Genomic DNA, 15914 nt, shown 5'->3' with positions numbered 1-15914 from the left:
AAAGAGTTCAGACATCTAAGGACATGCTACACATTCAAATTCTTTTTTGAACAAACCTCTACTTCAGAAGCAAGGTAATCATTAAACAATATGGGGTCAGATCCTCTGGACAAGTGGCATTTCCTTTCATTCCAGTCACATGGCAAGGATCCCATGCCCCAGTCCTGTAGGAGCAGGATATCAACTGTAGGTTCTTCACCTGGTCCTCAGACTACAGCCTTCCAGGACCTAAGATTGCTGTTATTTTTAAAGGGATCTCTAGCCCAACTCCTGAAATACCAACTGTTATGTGGAAGAAAAGCCAGGTTACCTTCAGCAGCGCAGCCCATGGAGATACTCAGGCTGTTCTGGTATCAGTGTAGCTAACTCCTACTTTTGGAAGTTGCCCCTGCTCCAGATCATCTGCCATCTATTGTTGGACCTGTGCTTGGCCAACAGTGATGTCTGTGTGCTGACCTCCTTGCATCTTGGTTCTGGACTTTTAGTGCTCCCAACTTCAAGAATGTGGCTTCTATGAACATGCCTATCACTTTGTCTAAGCCAGGAAAATGATGAAAACTGCATTCTTTCATCTACATGGCTTGAACCCTTATCTGTGTCAGGGCCTTCCTGTCTCTTTTTGATGTAGATCTTTATGAGTTATCTTCAAAGACGGTCAGTGTATCTTAAAGAACTGCAACCTCAGGAACAATGAAAGACTGGGTTCAAGGCTGGTGGCAAGCTGCTTATCGTCGAGTATGTCCAGTGAGTATTCCATGGACCTGATACCTTTGCTTGACCACAATCATACAGATTTTCATCTTTGGTCAGGAGTTCATTCCAGCCACCCTATTGAGTATCTGGCAAAACAGGGACATAAACAGTGGCAAGTTGCTGTCTATGTCTGAAGTGAAGGACAAAAAGTAGAGAGCCTCTTAATCTACCCCAAGACCATAGTTTTTCCTACTCTTCTGTTACTAGTAAGTATCCATGAAGGCCTGGGCCATAGTTTTTGTTTGTGTGTGTGTGTGTTTCCTGGCCAGCCTTTTGGATATTCTTATGCAGACCGCCATTGACCTCATTGTTCAGTTTCTAGTCACCAAGGACCTCCACAACTGCTTGTGGAATCAGGCTCTTGGCCAACCATTGGAGAAGCCATCTACTATGCCCCATCCTCCCTGTCACCCAGGACCCAGACCAAATGTCAGCTGATTGGGCTAGCAGGTATGGCCCAGTAAGGGAAATATGGCGTCCTTTCTAAGAACCAAGCATTCTTGGTGACAGCCAATAAGACCATGAAGAATATGGGACATTTACCAGTCCCCTTTCACCCACCTGAGCATGATGAGATGTCCAGGTGCTCTGTGAGATACTAGGAGGGAAAAGAAGGCGTTTCTCATCTTTAAAGTTTATCTATATCTGTCTGCCTACATCTCATTCCAATACCTCTTCTCTCCCTGTCTCTTTTTAAGGAACTAGAGTCCCCTGGAACACAAAATGGCTGGAAAGCAGACTTTCTAATTTGCTGCTTCTCTTGATTGTATCCAGGGAAGATTGTTCAGTAAAGTAGATTACCAGAGCTCTCTGACCCTCTGCTCTTATGCCCCATAGAAAATTCAAAGAGGGACAGATCTAAGACTGTGCGATTGAAGGACTGAGGTGGTCACGAGTCCCATGGAACAGGGATGGTTAATTGCCTAATTGTGTACATTGTTCTTTTGGCTAATCTTATCCTCAATACCGACCCCCTCACCCCCACTCCTTTCTTCCATCTGTGCCCAAATATCCAAGAAATTCCCAGATATTTCTTGAGTATTAACCTAGAGGGCAAGGAGAAAACTGTTATGGGAATGAAATTCTATTAGTAACTAAAAGAAATTCTTTTAAATGATCTAAAACTAAAATAAACAAACTAGGTAAATGGGATGGACGCAGGGGCTCATGCCTGTAATCCCAGCACTTTGAGAGGCTAAGGTGGGCAAATATCTTGAGTCCAGGAGTTCGAGACTAGCCTGGGCAACATGGCGAAACCCTGTCTCTAAAAAAATTAAAAAAAAAAAAAATAGCCAGGCATGGTGACATGTGCCTGTAGTCCCAGCTACATGGGAGGCTGAGGTGGGAGGATTGCTTGAGCCTGGGACGGAGAGGTTGCAGAGAGCCCAGATCATGCCACTGTACTCCAGTCTGGGTGGCAGAGTGAGACCCTGTCTTAAAAATCAAACAAAAAACAAGGTGAATGCATAACTCTAATATATTTATTTATACCACCTTTATTTCTGGAATAATGTAAGGACTTTGATTCTAAAGTTTTGAGAAAATATAAACTGAGATAGGCAAATTCTTTAAAGTTTTATAAAAGCAGCTATAGTAATATGTAAGGGAGCAGTTGTATATATTTTTAGTACTTAAGCCTCCTCTTCTATGTTTAGAAAATAATGTAAGTTTTTCAGACATTTGCATAAGCATTATCTTTTCCCCATCTCCATGCTCAGTTTAGCCATCTTTATTCTTATCCAGTGCCATTCACGAACAGGTGGGAGATGGTGAAAATAAATGAAATGCACTATTTTAAACTGTGTCTGTTGTATTTAAAACTGTATAAAAACACTGAGGCAATTATAAAGGAATTCAGAACAAAGTCAACTTTTTGGACAGGTTTTTGGTTTTTTGTTTTTGTAGTCTATTTACAATGCCCCCTTGTTTCATTTTGGTTTAGCTCAAGGAAATAAACTCAGGAGCAATGGAATTGATACATGTCACTTTCACTTTTCCTGCTCCTCATGAAGCAAAACCCACTAATTACTTCGAAGGAATCTACTAACACTTCCACATATATTTAATTTTGCTAAACTCGTATAGAGCTGCCTTAGAGAAAGGAAGAAGAGAGAAAAAAATGGAGCATTCCTGGAAAGCTGCATTAAGACAGTTGTGTTTCTGCCAGTATTCTTCAGGGGCTGAATATATCTGGAAAGAAAAAAAAAATCACAAAGATATATTAGACTTTACTTAATGTATATGCCAATTACTTAACCTTTCCAGACATTTTGATATTAGAGAATGTGTGATTATTTATTCATTCATGTCTTCATTAATGCTGTCTACTAAATATTTCTGACTCTTCTCTTCTGTGCACAATATGTTAAGCATAACCATGTAACTTGCTCTGGTCAATAAATCATGAAAAGAAGATATATATGTCACATCTGGGAGGAAGCTTTAAGAGTTCCTGTACAATTAGTCAGAACCTTTTTTCCTCTGCAGCCTTGATCTCCTGGGCTCTAGCGATCCCAAGTAGCTGGGACTATAGGTAAGGGGCACTTTACCTGGATAATTTTATTTTTTATTTTTTTGTAGAGGAGATTGAGGTCTCACTATGTTGCCCAGGCTGGTCTTGAACTCCGGGACTCAAGCAGCCCTCCTGCCTTGGTCTCCCAAAATGTTGGGATTCCAGGTGTCAGCCACCATGCCTAGTCTTAAAGTTTTATACAATCATGTATGAATTGTAATATGAATTTGCTATATTTACATTGTGCCCATATTTATTTTGTACTTCATTTATATGTTATATCAGTTGGTAACATATTGGTCCAACTTTTTAAGGAGAAAATGCAACATATAACTAATCTCTGTGTATTCTTGTGCAAATTCTAGAATACACATTTAATGGAATTCAGTGCATCTTTTTCTGAAAAGATAATTGAGATGTTGATGAGGATGACGATGATGATGATAGACATTTCAGGAAGTGATTGTGCTCTAGGAACTTGCATGTTCAGAGCGACTGCAAAGCATTTTGATTTGTGCAGGCAATTTACTGACTATATGTTCTGGTATCTGAAAACCAGAAATAAATATGAAAGGGTGGGATAATATGAGGATTAGCAAAGAACATTGTCTTATTAGGGGAAAAATAGTAAATAGCCACATTTTAGATGTTTATTCTTTGATGGGTGTCTTCCTTAGTGAGAATTATTTCCAGGAAGTATATTTTAGTCTTTGGAATAAAACTTTTGCCAACTCATACTGCATTGTCTTTCTATTCTTACAGTATAATTTTATTTTCATTTTTATGGCATCAGAAAACAGGTCTTAAAGTGAAATTTTTGAATATAATGATAGTTCTGGGGGTATTTGAATCAGTTTTGATGCATATTTCCTGATGATCAAGTGATAAGTTTTGCAGTGTTGGTCCCATGAGCTTCTTAAGTATTCTCATAATATTCCCTAAATTAGTGCTCATATAATTTCATGCAGTATATCTTTTTAATATTGTAGTGTTGGAATGCTTTTACATGGAAATTTAATTTTGATATTAAAAATAATAGAATATTTTATAATTCTTGGTATATTTATGCTGGAAGCATCTCCATCACTGATGCATTTTCCTATACAGATCTACATAGCACACAGATCTAGGTGGCGCTCATAAAATGAATGATGAAAATAAGCCAAGAGTGAAAATTACTTACTGTAATTATGGTTAGCATGGTTGATTGACTTATTTATTCATTTAGCAAATATTCAATAAATATTATTTAATAAATAGCTATATCATAGACATTATGCTAAGTTCTGTGAATACAGAGATGAAAAAAACATAGTCCCATTTCTTAAAAGCTCACATCGTAGCCAGGGATATGTACTGACTTTATATAGATACATATTGATTATAGCTTGTGCTGAATGTTAAAGCAGAGATATGTGGAAGTGCTGTCAAAGCAGAATAAAGAAAGGATTAGTTCTTTGAGAAATAATTTGATAAAAACTAAAGGAAGGAACATGGAGCACATCACAGAAAAAGTGACACTGGAATTGTGCATTTAGTACAATTTTTCATCACTTCAGCCTAATTAATAATATTAAAACTATTGAGGATTTTATTAGGTTGGTGCAAAAGTAATTGCAGTTTTTGCCATTAAACCACCATCTCTATTGTGGATAATTAGAGAGCTTTTATCTAAAGTACTAGAACTTTTATTCCATGTTCTATGCTGTGGAAATGGGGTAAATATTTAAAATATTTATCAACAGCAATGGCCATTCAGAATGGATGCTGACAACAGAATTAGAAGAGAGTAGACCCATACAGTAGCTGTTGACTCTCAATTATGTGGTTATGGATGGGCCTCTGCACGTCAATTTTTCATCTTTCAAATATCACTAATGCTTATTTCTTTTTTTAAAATTATACTTTAAGTTCTGGGATACATGTGCAGAACATGCAGGTTTGTTACATAGGTATACACGTGCCATGGTGGTTTGCTGCACCCATCAACCATCATCTACATTAGGTATTTCTCCTAATGCTACCCCTCCCCTAGTCCCCCACCCCCTGACAGGCCCCGGCATGTGATGTTCCTCTCCCTGTGTCGATGTGTTCTCATTGTTCAACTCCTGCTTATGAGTGAGAACATGCAGTGTTTGCTTTTCTGTTCCTGTGTTAGTTGGCTGAAAACAATGGTTTCCAGCTTCATCCATGTCCCTGCAAAGGACATGAACTCATCTTTTTAATGGCTGAATAGTATTCCGTTGTGTATATGTGCCACTTTTTTTTTTTTTTTTGAGACCAAGTCTTACTCTGTCACCAGGCTAGAGTACAGTGGCGTGATCTTGGCTCACTGCAACCTCCGCCTCGCGGGTTCAAGCAGTTCTCCTGCCTCAGCCTCCCTAGTAGCTGGGCAGGCATGCACCATTATGCCCAGTTAATTTTTGTATATTTAGTAGAGATGGGGTTTTACCATGTTGGCCAGGATGGTCTCGATCTCCTGACCTCGTGACCCGCTGCCTCGGCCTCCCAAAGTACTCACAGGCGTGAGCCACCACACCTGGCCTAATACTTGTTTCTTTGATGTAGGATATTTGTGAAGATAAAATGGGACCATGTACATAAAGTGGTTGACACAATTAACGGTATGCAGTATGAATATTTAAGAAACATTAGGCATTACAATTTTTAAGAGTAAGAAAGAACAGACCTGATGAGAAATTACAGATATATCTAAAAGTGTGGAACAATTTTCTTCAGGTGGAAAAATTGGGGGAAAAAAATACTTTCCAAAGGAATACTTGAAAGTTGGAAGGAGATGAAGAGATGGCTCTGGAAAAGGCGATCATTTGGAAATTATCTAGGCAAAATACTGACAGTTCTATTTTCGTGGGGGATAATTATTTTATATTATAGTTGTTCCTAATTTCAATGATCATCTCTAGCGATAGTGTTAATGAACAACCCTGGAGTGAGATGTCAGTATTTGACTGTGGCTGTTTGCAAACTCTGCTGTGATTATACACAGTTGTCTAATTGCTTAATTTATTGATGTTTTGCCGACATGTTTTTCAGCAACATTTGTGACTGCAGATAACTAATCATTTCTCTTCGGGCTCATTATCATACGTTTGCATTTGATTTGTCTGATTGCTGCAGGTGGAAACAATAGGTGATGCCTACTGTGTTGCAGCAGGGCTCCACAGAAAAAGCCTCTGCCATGCTAAACCCATTGCTCTGATGGCCTTGAAGATGATGGAACTTTCGGAAGAGGTGCTGACACCTGATGGAAGACCAATTCAGGTAACCCTCCTAACAATCTGGTTTGAGTAGTAAGTGCACCATTAACTGGAGGAGGCAAGTAACTCCCTTCTGAGTTCTACTTTTTGTAATTTATAGATCTAGACAAGTTGGGTGCTTAAGGAGGACAAGGAGTGACTAGAGATAACTCATAAATCCAGGAAAAGAACAAATGGAATAGGTCCAAGATAGGAAAAGGTTTGTGGAAGGCAAATTACTGTAGAGGAAAGAAAGAGCTAAAAGACCCAAGGGAAGAACTTACTGTCAGTGACCAGGTCATCAAATCCAAGCAAGAATGATGGTGAGATTCAGAGTTTTAGAGGTAACCCAAGAAGTAAAATACAAAAAAAGCAAGAAAATGGAGGACCTGCACAACTTCCTGTAGGTAATATACAGCTGAAACTTCAGAGCTCAGAGTTACTTCTGGAGTTTTTCTTGTGGCAGAGTTTGAAGATTGCAGTCTAGTAACTGTAAAAACTTTAAAAACAGTGGAAAGTCCAGATCCTGGTGTGTTGTACTCTTGGTTCTGATGGTCTTCTGCAATCTGAGGTCTACCTCTGGGAATGAATTAGGTCATCTACCGTATTTCTGCTAGAGCCTAATGATGGATCCCAGAAGTGTCATTACTTCGAAATCAGAAATCTTATATTTGGAGAAGTAAACTTGTATTCAAGTCCACCCTTTCATAACAGCTCACCAGCTAAGAGTTAAGAAAACACGGGGCGGGGGATGGAAATGGCTAAAAATGTGAGTACCATCCTAGTTCTGGCATTATAGCAGATTGGGGACCCTGAACAATCCATCTGATTAAAATTATGAAAATATTGGGTTAAATATATTAAAAAATGTTTTAAAAAAAACTATTAGGCACTTCTCTGAGCTCATAGGAAAGGGAAAAACATGACAATTACACTATGTGTGTATACTGAAAAAAAAAATGTAATTGGCGAATTTAACTTAAGAGCCCTGTTGTTAGCAATGATAGAAGGAATCTAGGAAATATTATTCCCCCCAGAAGATGCCAACTTCAATCCTATCCTCAAATAATTTTCACAGATTCTGTGTGTTATAAAAAATAAGGTTCTAGTTTGTGGTTGTATTTTTATCTTTTAGTTGTTCTTGATAAGCTGGAAGGTTTAATTTTAATGTTTTAAATGAAACATATTTTATTTTATAATTTGTAAATTTTTGACCTGACTAGTTCACAAAAATCCTTCCCAACTTAATTTCCTAATGATAAATTTGCAGTTTTATAGTATGGGTTTTTACATTTAACCCACCTGGAAGATGAAGGTTATTAAAATGTGTAATAACCTAATACCAAAAACAAAAGAAAAAAGCCACACACACATACACACACACGAAAACAAAGTACTATGGGGAAGATCCAGGGGAAATTATAGATGTAAAAACACAGATCTGGGATGTTTTCAGATATCACACTTATCAGACAGAATTAAAATGACAACTTTTAACGTAACTATAAGAAATAAAAAGATAAGCTGAAAACTGTGAGAAAGGGACAAGACTTGGGAAGGAACCAGAGAACTTCTAAGCAATCAACATAATGCTTAAGAAAAGAAGAGAGAACAAAGTGGGTAAGTTTAAAAGCAGATTAGACATAGATGAAGCAAGAATTTGTTCACTAAAAGAACTGAAGAAATTATCAATAACTAAGTTGAGATATTTAAAAATGGGAAATATGAATAAGAGAATGTAAAATATAAAATATGTGGGAGACAGGGAGGAGAGAGTGGAAAGATGTAATATGTATTCAATTGAGGTTCCAAATGGAGGTAACAGACTAAATACAAAAAGAGAATTATTTTCAGGAACTATTAAAAGATGTCCATCAGTACCCAGACACAGTAATTCCAAAGAATTCTGCAACAGTTAAGTCATGGGAATCCAAAACTAAACCCATCTTAATGAGACTGCAGGGCATCAGAGAAAAAGAGTAATTGATAAATTATAAAAGTGACAGGCTGGGTGCGGTGGCTCACGCCTGTAATCCCAGCACTTAGGGAGGCTGATGGGGGTGGATCACAAGGTCAGGGGTTCAAGACCAGCCTGGCCAATATGGTGAAACCCTGTCTGTACTAAAAATACACAAAATTAGCCGGGTGTGATGGTGGGCGTCTGTAATCCCAGCTACTCTGGAGGCTGAGGCAGAGAATTGCTTGAACCCAGGAGGCAGAGGTTGCGGTGAACTGAGATGCGCCACTGTACTCCAGCCTGGGTAACAGAGCGAGACTCCATCTCAAAAAAAAAAAAAAAAAAAATTATAAAAGTGACATTGATCAGTGTGAAAAGGACAAGGTATTCAATAAATGCTTGGGGGACTATTGGCTATTCATGAAGAAAACTAATTGAAATTGCTTTTGTACTTTATGCATCTTTATACAAATCAATTCTTGGTATGGGGAGGTAAATGTAAAAATTCATATTATAAAACTATAAATTTATCATTAGAAAATTTTGACAAGTAGGGAAGGATTTTTTTGTGAACTCATCAGGTCAAAAAATTTGCAAATCATAAAATAAAAGTTCGAACATTAAAATTAAAACCTTCCTGTTGTTAAGAAGAACTAAAAAATAAAAATACAACCACAAACTAGGAGAGTATTTTTTGCGACACATGTAATCAATAAGTATCTAGTTAACTTTGTCAGTAATGAAATTAATATAAATTTATAACACTATCATATAGTATTTCTCCCTACTAGTTTGACACAACTTTGAAAGTCTGACAGTGCCACTGTTTGTGAGGATCTGGAGCAGCAGGAAATCTCACCCATAACTAATGCAAGTGTAAATGGTGCAATTTACTTGGCATTACCTGATAAAGTTTAACTTCTGCATATCCTACAACCCAGCATTTCCTCTCCTAGATGTTTACACATGTACAAGGGAAGTACTTGTGCACGTGTAGCAAAAGTCACACGCAAAAATAGTTTTTTAATAGTCTCAAATTCTAGCTAATTCAAATATACATCACAGGATAAACTGGGATATATTTATACCTTGGTATACCATATAGTTGGGAATATGAATGACCTCAGCTACTGACATCAACATGGATCAATGTCAAAAACATCTCGAGCAGAAGAATTAAGTCATTAAAAAATGCTGTAGTATTATTCCACTTAACTAAAGTTTAAAACTGGAAAAATGGAAAAAATTCTATTTAAAAATACCTGCACTGATGGCAAAAAGTGTAAAAAAAAAAAGGGAATGATTAACACAAAATTCAAGCTGGTGCTTATGTCTGAGGGAAAGATGATGGGAAGTAAGAGGGTACAACAGGGAAAATAAACATAATATAAAATGTTTTATTGTATTATTCTTCTTTAATATGCATATATATGTTTATATTCAACCATTTAAAAGTGGAAAGAGAGTTTTCTAACCACTCCTAAAATGGGAAAATATGGAGCATGAAAAATAAAAATCTAGGTTAAGTTCCCTCAGGGCATAATTATTGAGTTATTCAAACATATGAATGGTACTTCTACCACTGCCAGGAAAACAAACAAAAGGAATCCTGTCTCAGATTTGCTGCACACTGCAAATATAGACATTCCAGATTGAACTAATCAGTTCTTAAATTTTCAAGCCTACCAGCTGGGCAGGCTCCTCATTTGGGATTGTTTTTGATGTTGCGTTTTCTTTTATGGAGAATATATTTGTATTGAATTTAGCAATGTCATTACACAGTTAAATTACCCGAGAACAAAACCAGGGAACTGTGTTTTACAGTGTGTTCATCAATATTTTCATTTGTGGGATTTAATATTAGCTCTTTCAGATAGTCTTATTAAATCAGAAGAGGAAGTATCCATAAAGATTTAATAAGAATGCAGAAAGAGAATCCAAAATAATAAACCACCTTAATAATTTTAGCTTCATTACTAATTTATAGTATTTGCATGATTTGAGATTATTTTTCAGAATATTAATTTGATTTTAAATTGCCTTCTAGCTTGGTGCTATGGGAACATTTCCAAGCTTATTGAGATAATCTTTTATTATAAAACTGCTGGCATGTTGTAGTAGAGTTGATATGTGACAGCTTAATGTTTACCTCAAATTATGTAAGTTTTTAGGTGATTTAAATTACAAGTTATTAAAATTGCAATAATTGACCAAAATGCAAACCAAGTTTTGAAAAGTAAATTGATAATTTCTATATGGTTTTATGAACCTTTGAGGCATCCTGTAATGATGGGAAATAGGAGCCAAAATTGTCATATACAGTTGCTTGAAAATGATTGAGTACTTTTTGGCGGAGCAAGATGGCCGAATAGGAACAGCTCCAGTCTCCAACTCCCAGCACGAGCGACACAGAAGACCGGTGATTGCTGCATTTTCAACTGAGGTACTGGGTTCATCTCACTGGGGAGTGCCGGACTATCGGTGCTGGTCAGCTGCTGCAGCCCGACCAGCGAGAGCTGAAGCAGGGCGAGGCATTGCCTCACCTGGGAAGCGCAAGGGGGAAGGGAATCCCTTTTCCTAGCCAGGGGAACTGAGACACACAACACCTGGAAAATCGGGTAACTCCCACCCCAATACTGCGCTTTAAGCAAACAGGCACACCAGGAGATCATATCCCACACCTGGCCGGGAGGGTCCCACACCCACGGAGCCTCCCTCATTGCTAGCACAGCAGTCTGTGATCTACCGGCAAGGCAGCAGCAAGGCTGGGGGAGGGGCGCCTGCCATTGCTGAGGCTTAAGTAGGTAAACAAAGCTGCTGGGAAGCTCGAACTGGGTGGAGCTCACAGCAGCTCAAGGAAACCTGCCTGTCTCTGTAGACTCCACCTCTGGGGACAGGGCAATAACAAACAGCCGAAACCTCCGCAGATGCAAACGACTCTGTCTGACAGCTTTGAAGAGAGCAGTGGATCTCCCAACACGGAGGTTGAGATCTGAGAAGGGACAGACTCCCTGCTCAAGTGGGTCCCTGACCCCTGAGTAGCCTAACTGGGAGACATCCCCCACTAGGGGCAGTCTGACACCCCACACCTCACAGGGTGGAGTACACCCCTGAGAGGAAGCTTCCAAAGCAAGAATCAGACAGGTACACTCGCTGTTCAGAAATATTCTACCTTCTGCAGCCTCTGCTGCTGATACCCAGGCAAACAGGGTCTGGAGTGGACCTCAAGCAATATCCAACAGACCTACAGCTGAGGATCCTGACTGTTAGAAGGAAAACTATCAAACAGGAAGGACACCTACACCAAAACCCCATCAGTACATCACCATCATCAAAGACCAGAGGCAGATAAAACCACAAAGATGGGGAAAAAGCAGGGCAGAAAAGCTGGAAATTCAAAAAATAAGAGCGCATCTCCCCCGGCAAAGGAGCGCAGCTCATCGCCAGCAACGGATCAAAGCTGGACGGAGAATGACTTTGACGAGATGAGAGAAGAAGGCTTCAGTCCATCAAATTTCTCAGAGCTAAAGGAGGAATTATGTACCCAGCGCAAAGAAACTAAAAATCTTGAAAAAAAAGTGGAAGAATTGATGGCTAGAGTAATTAATGCAGAGAAGGTCATAAACGAAATGAAAGAGATGAAAACCATGACACGAGAAATACGTGACAAATGCACAAGCTTCAGTAACCGACTCGATCAACTGGAAGAAAGAGTATCTGCGATTGAGGATCAAATGAATGAAATGAAGCGAGAAGAGAAACCAAAAGAAAAAAGCAGAAAAAGAAATGAACAAAGCCTGCAAGAAGTATGGGATTATGTAAAAAGACCAAATCTACGTCTGATTGGGGTGCCTGAAAGTGAGGGGGAAAATGGAACCAAGTTGGAAAACACTCTTCAGGATATCATCCAGGAGAACTTCCCCAACCTAGTAGGGCAGGCCAACATTCAAATCCAGGAAATACAGAGAACGCCACAAAGATACTCCTCGAGAAGAGCAACTCCAAGACACATAATTGCCAGATTCACCAAAGTTGAAATGAAGGAAAAAATCTTAAGGGCAGCCAGAGAGAAAGGTCGGGTTACCTACAAAGGGAAGCCCATCAGACTAACAGCAGATCTCTCGGCAGAAACTCTCCAAGCCAGAAGAGAGGGGGGGCCAATATTCAACATTCTTAAAGAAAAGAATTTTAAACCCAGAATTTCATATCCAGCCAAACTAAGTTTCATAAGTGAAGGAGAAATAAAATCCTTTACAGATAAGCAAATGCTTAGAGATTTTGTCACCACTAGGCCTGCCTTACAAGAGACCCTGAAGGAAGCACTCAACATGGAAAGGAACAACCGGTACCAGCCATTGCCAAAACATGCCAAAATGTAAAGACCATCGAGGCTAGGAAGAAACTGCATCAACTAACGAGCAAAATAACCAGTTAATATCATAATGGCAGGATCAAGTTCACACATAACAATCTTAACCTTAAATGTAAATGGACTAAATGCTCCAATTAAAAGACACAGACTGGCAAACTGGATAAAGAGTCAAGACCCATCAGTCTGCTGTATTCAGGAGACCCATTTCACACGCAGAGACACACATAGGCTCCAAATAAAGGGATGGAGGAAGATTTACCAAGCAAATGGAGAACAAAAAAAAGTGGGGGTTGCAATACTAGTCTCTGATAAAACAGACTTTAAACCATCAAAGATCAAAAGAGACAAAGAAGGCCATTACATAATGGTAAAGGGATCAATTCAACAGGAAGAGCTAACTATCCTAAATATATATGCACCCAATACAGGAGCACCCAGATTCATCAAGCAAGTCCTTAGAGACTTACAAAGAGACTTAGACTCCCATACAATAATAATGGGAGACTTCAACACTCCACTGTCAACATTAGACAGATCAACGAGACAGAAAGTTAACAAGGATATCCAGGAATTGAACTCATCTCTACAGCAAGCAGACCTAATAGACATCTATAGAACTCTCCACCCCAAATCAACAGAATATACATTCTTCTCAGCACCACATCGTACTTACTCCAAAATCGACCACATAATTGGAAGTAAAGCACTCCTCAGCAAATGTACAAGAACAGAAATTATAACAAACTGTCTCTCAGACCACAGTGCAATCAAACTAGAACTCAGGACTAAGAAACTCAATCAAAACCGCTCAACTACATGGAAACTGAACAACCTGCTCCTGAATGACTACTGGGTACATAACGAAATGAAGGCAGAAATAAAGATGTTCTTTGAAACCAATGAGAACAAAGATACAACATACCAGAATCTCTGGGACACATTTAAAGCAGTGTGTAGAGGGAAATTTATAGCACTAAATGCCCACAAGAGAAAGCAGGAAAGATCTAAAATTGACACTCTAACATCGCAATTAAAAGAACTAGAGAAGCAAGAGCAAACACATTCGAAAGCTAGCAGAAGGCTAGAAATAACTAAGAACAGAGCAGAACTGAAGGAGATAGAGACACAAAAAACTCTCCAAAAAATCAATGAATCCAGGAGTTGGTTTTTTGAAAAGATCAACAAAATTGACAGACCACTAGCAAGACTAATAAAGAAGAAAAGAGAGAAGAATCAAATCGACGCAATTAAAAATGATAAAGGGGATATCACCACCGACCCCACAGAAATACAAACTACCATCAGAGAATACTATAAACACCTCTACACAAATAAACTGGAAAATCTAGAAGAAATGGATAATTTCCTGGACACTTACACTCTTCCAAGACTAAACCAGGAAGAAGTTGAATCCCTGAATAGACCAATAGCAGGCTCTGAAATTGAGGCAATAATTAATAGCCTACCAACCAAAAAAAGTCCAGGACCAGATGGATTCACAGCTGAATTCTACCAGAGGTACAAGGAGGAGTTGGTACCATTCCTTCTGAAACTATTCCAATCAATAGAAAAAGAGGGAATCCTCCCTAACTCATTTTATGAGGCCAACATCATCCAGATACTAAAGCCTGGCAGAGACACAACAAAAAAAGAGAATTTTAGACCAATATCCCTGATGAACATCGATGCAAAAATCCTCAATAAAATACTGGCAAACCGGATTCAGCAACACATCAAAAAGCTTATCCACCATGATCAAGTGGGCTTCATCCCTGGGATGCAAGGCTGGTTCAACATAAGCAAATCAATAAACATAATCCAGCATATAAACAGAACCAAAGACAAGAACCACATGATTATCTCAATAGATGCAGAAAAGGCTTTTGACAAAATTCAACAGCCCTTCATGCTAAAAACGCTCAATAAATTCGGTATTGATGGAACGTACCTCAAAATAATAACAGCTGTTTATGACAAACCCACAGCCCATATCATACTGAATGGGCAAAAACTGGAAAAATTCCCTTTGAAAACTGGCACAAGACAGGGATGCCCTCTCTCACCACTCCTATTCAACATAGTGTTGGAAGTTCTGGCTAGGGCAATTAGGCAAGAGAAAGAAATCAAGGGTATTCAGTTAGGAAAAGAAGAAGTCAAACTGTCCCTGTTTGCAGATGACATGATTGTTTGTTTAGAAAACCCCATTGTCTCAGCCCAAAATCTCCTTAAGCTGATAAGCAACTTCAGCAAAGTCTCAGGATACAAAATTAATGTGCAAAAATCACAAGCATTCTTATACACCAGTAACAGACAAACAGAGAGCCAAATCAGGAATGAACTTCCATTCACAGTTGCTTCAAAGAGAATAAAATACCTAGGAATCCAACTTACAAGGGATGTAAAGGACCTCTTCAAGGAGAACTACAAACCACTGTTCAGTGAAATAAAAGAGGACACAAACAAATGGAAGAACATACCATGCTCATGGATAGGAAGAATCAATATCGTGAAAATGGCCATACTGCCCAAGGTAATTTATAGATTCAATGCCATCCCCATCAAGCTACCAATGAGTTTCTTCACAGAATTGGAAAAAACTGCTTTAAAGTTCATATGGAACCAAAAAAGAGCCTGCATCTCCAAGACAATCCTAAGTCAAAAGAACAAAGCTGGAGGCATCACGCTACCTGACTTCAAACTCTACTACAAGGCTACAGTAACCAAAACAGCATGGTACTGGTACCAAAACAGAGATATAGACCAATGGAACAGAACAGAGTCCTCAGAAATAATACCACACATCTACAGCCATCTGATCTTTGACAAACCTGAGAGAAACAAGAAATGGGGAAAGGATTCCCTATTTAATAAATGGTGCTGGGAAAATTGGCTAGCCATAAGTAGAAAGCTGAAACTGGATCCTTTCCTTACTCCTTATACGAAAATTAATTCAAGATGGATTAGAGACTTAAATGTTAGACCTAATACCATAAAAATCCTAGAGGAAAACCTAGGTAGTACCATTCAGGACATAGGCATGGGCAAAGACTTCATGTCTAAAAC

At 38.7% G+C, this 15914-nt stretch overlaps 1 protein-coding gene across 1 annotated transcript in view; it reads left to right on the top strand.

The window, feature by feature from the left end:
* GUCY1A2 (guanylate cyclase 1 soluble subunit alpha 2) overlaps positions 1-15914 on the top strand; it is a 327329-nt gene that overhangs the window by 225185 nt on the left and 86230 nt on the right. The window contains exon 6 of the mRNA XM_002799787.4: positions 6404-6547. Within this exon, the coding sequence (XP_002799833.3) occupies positions 6404-6547 (144 nt within the window). The remainder of the gene's footprint in view (positions 1-6403; positions 6548-15914) is intronic.

The sequence above is a fragment of the Macaca mulatta genome, chromosome 14 (genome assembly GCF_049350105.2).
Source record: "Macaca mulatta isolate MMU2019108-1 chromosome 14, T2T-MMU8v2.0, whole genome shotgun sequence".
Taxonomy (NCBI): domain Eukaryota; kingdom Metazoa; phylum Chordata; class Mammalia; order Primates; family Cercopithecidae; genus Macaca; species Macaca mulatta.
The sequence above is the reverse complement of the archived record's forward strand: the minus strand, read 5'-3'. Positions and strand labels throughout refer to the sequence as shown.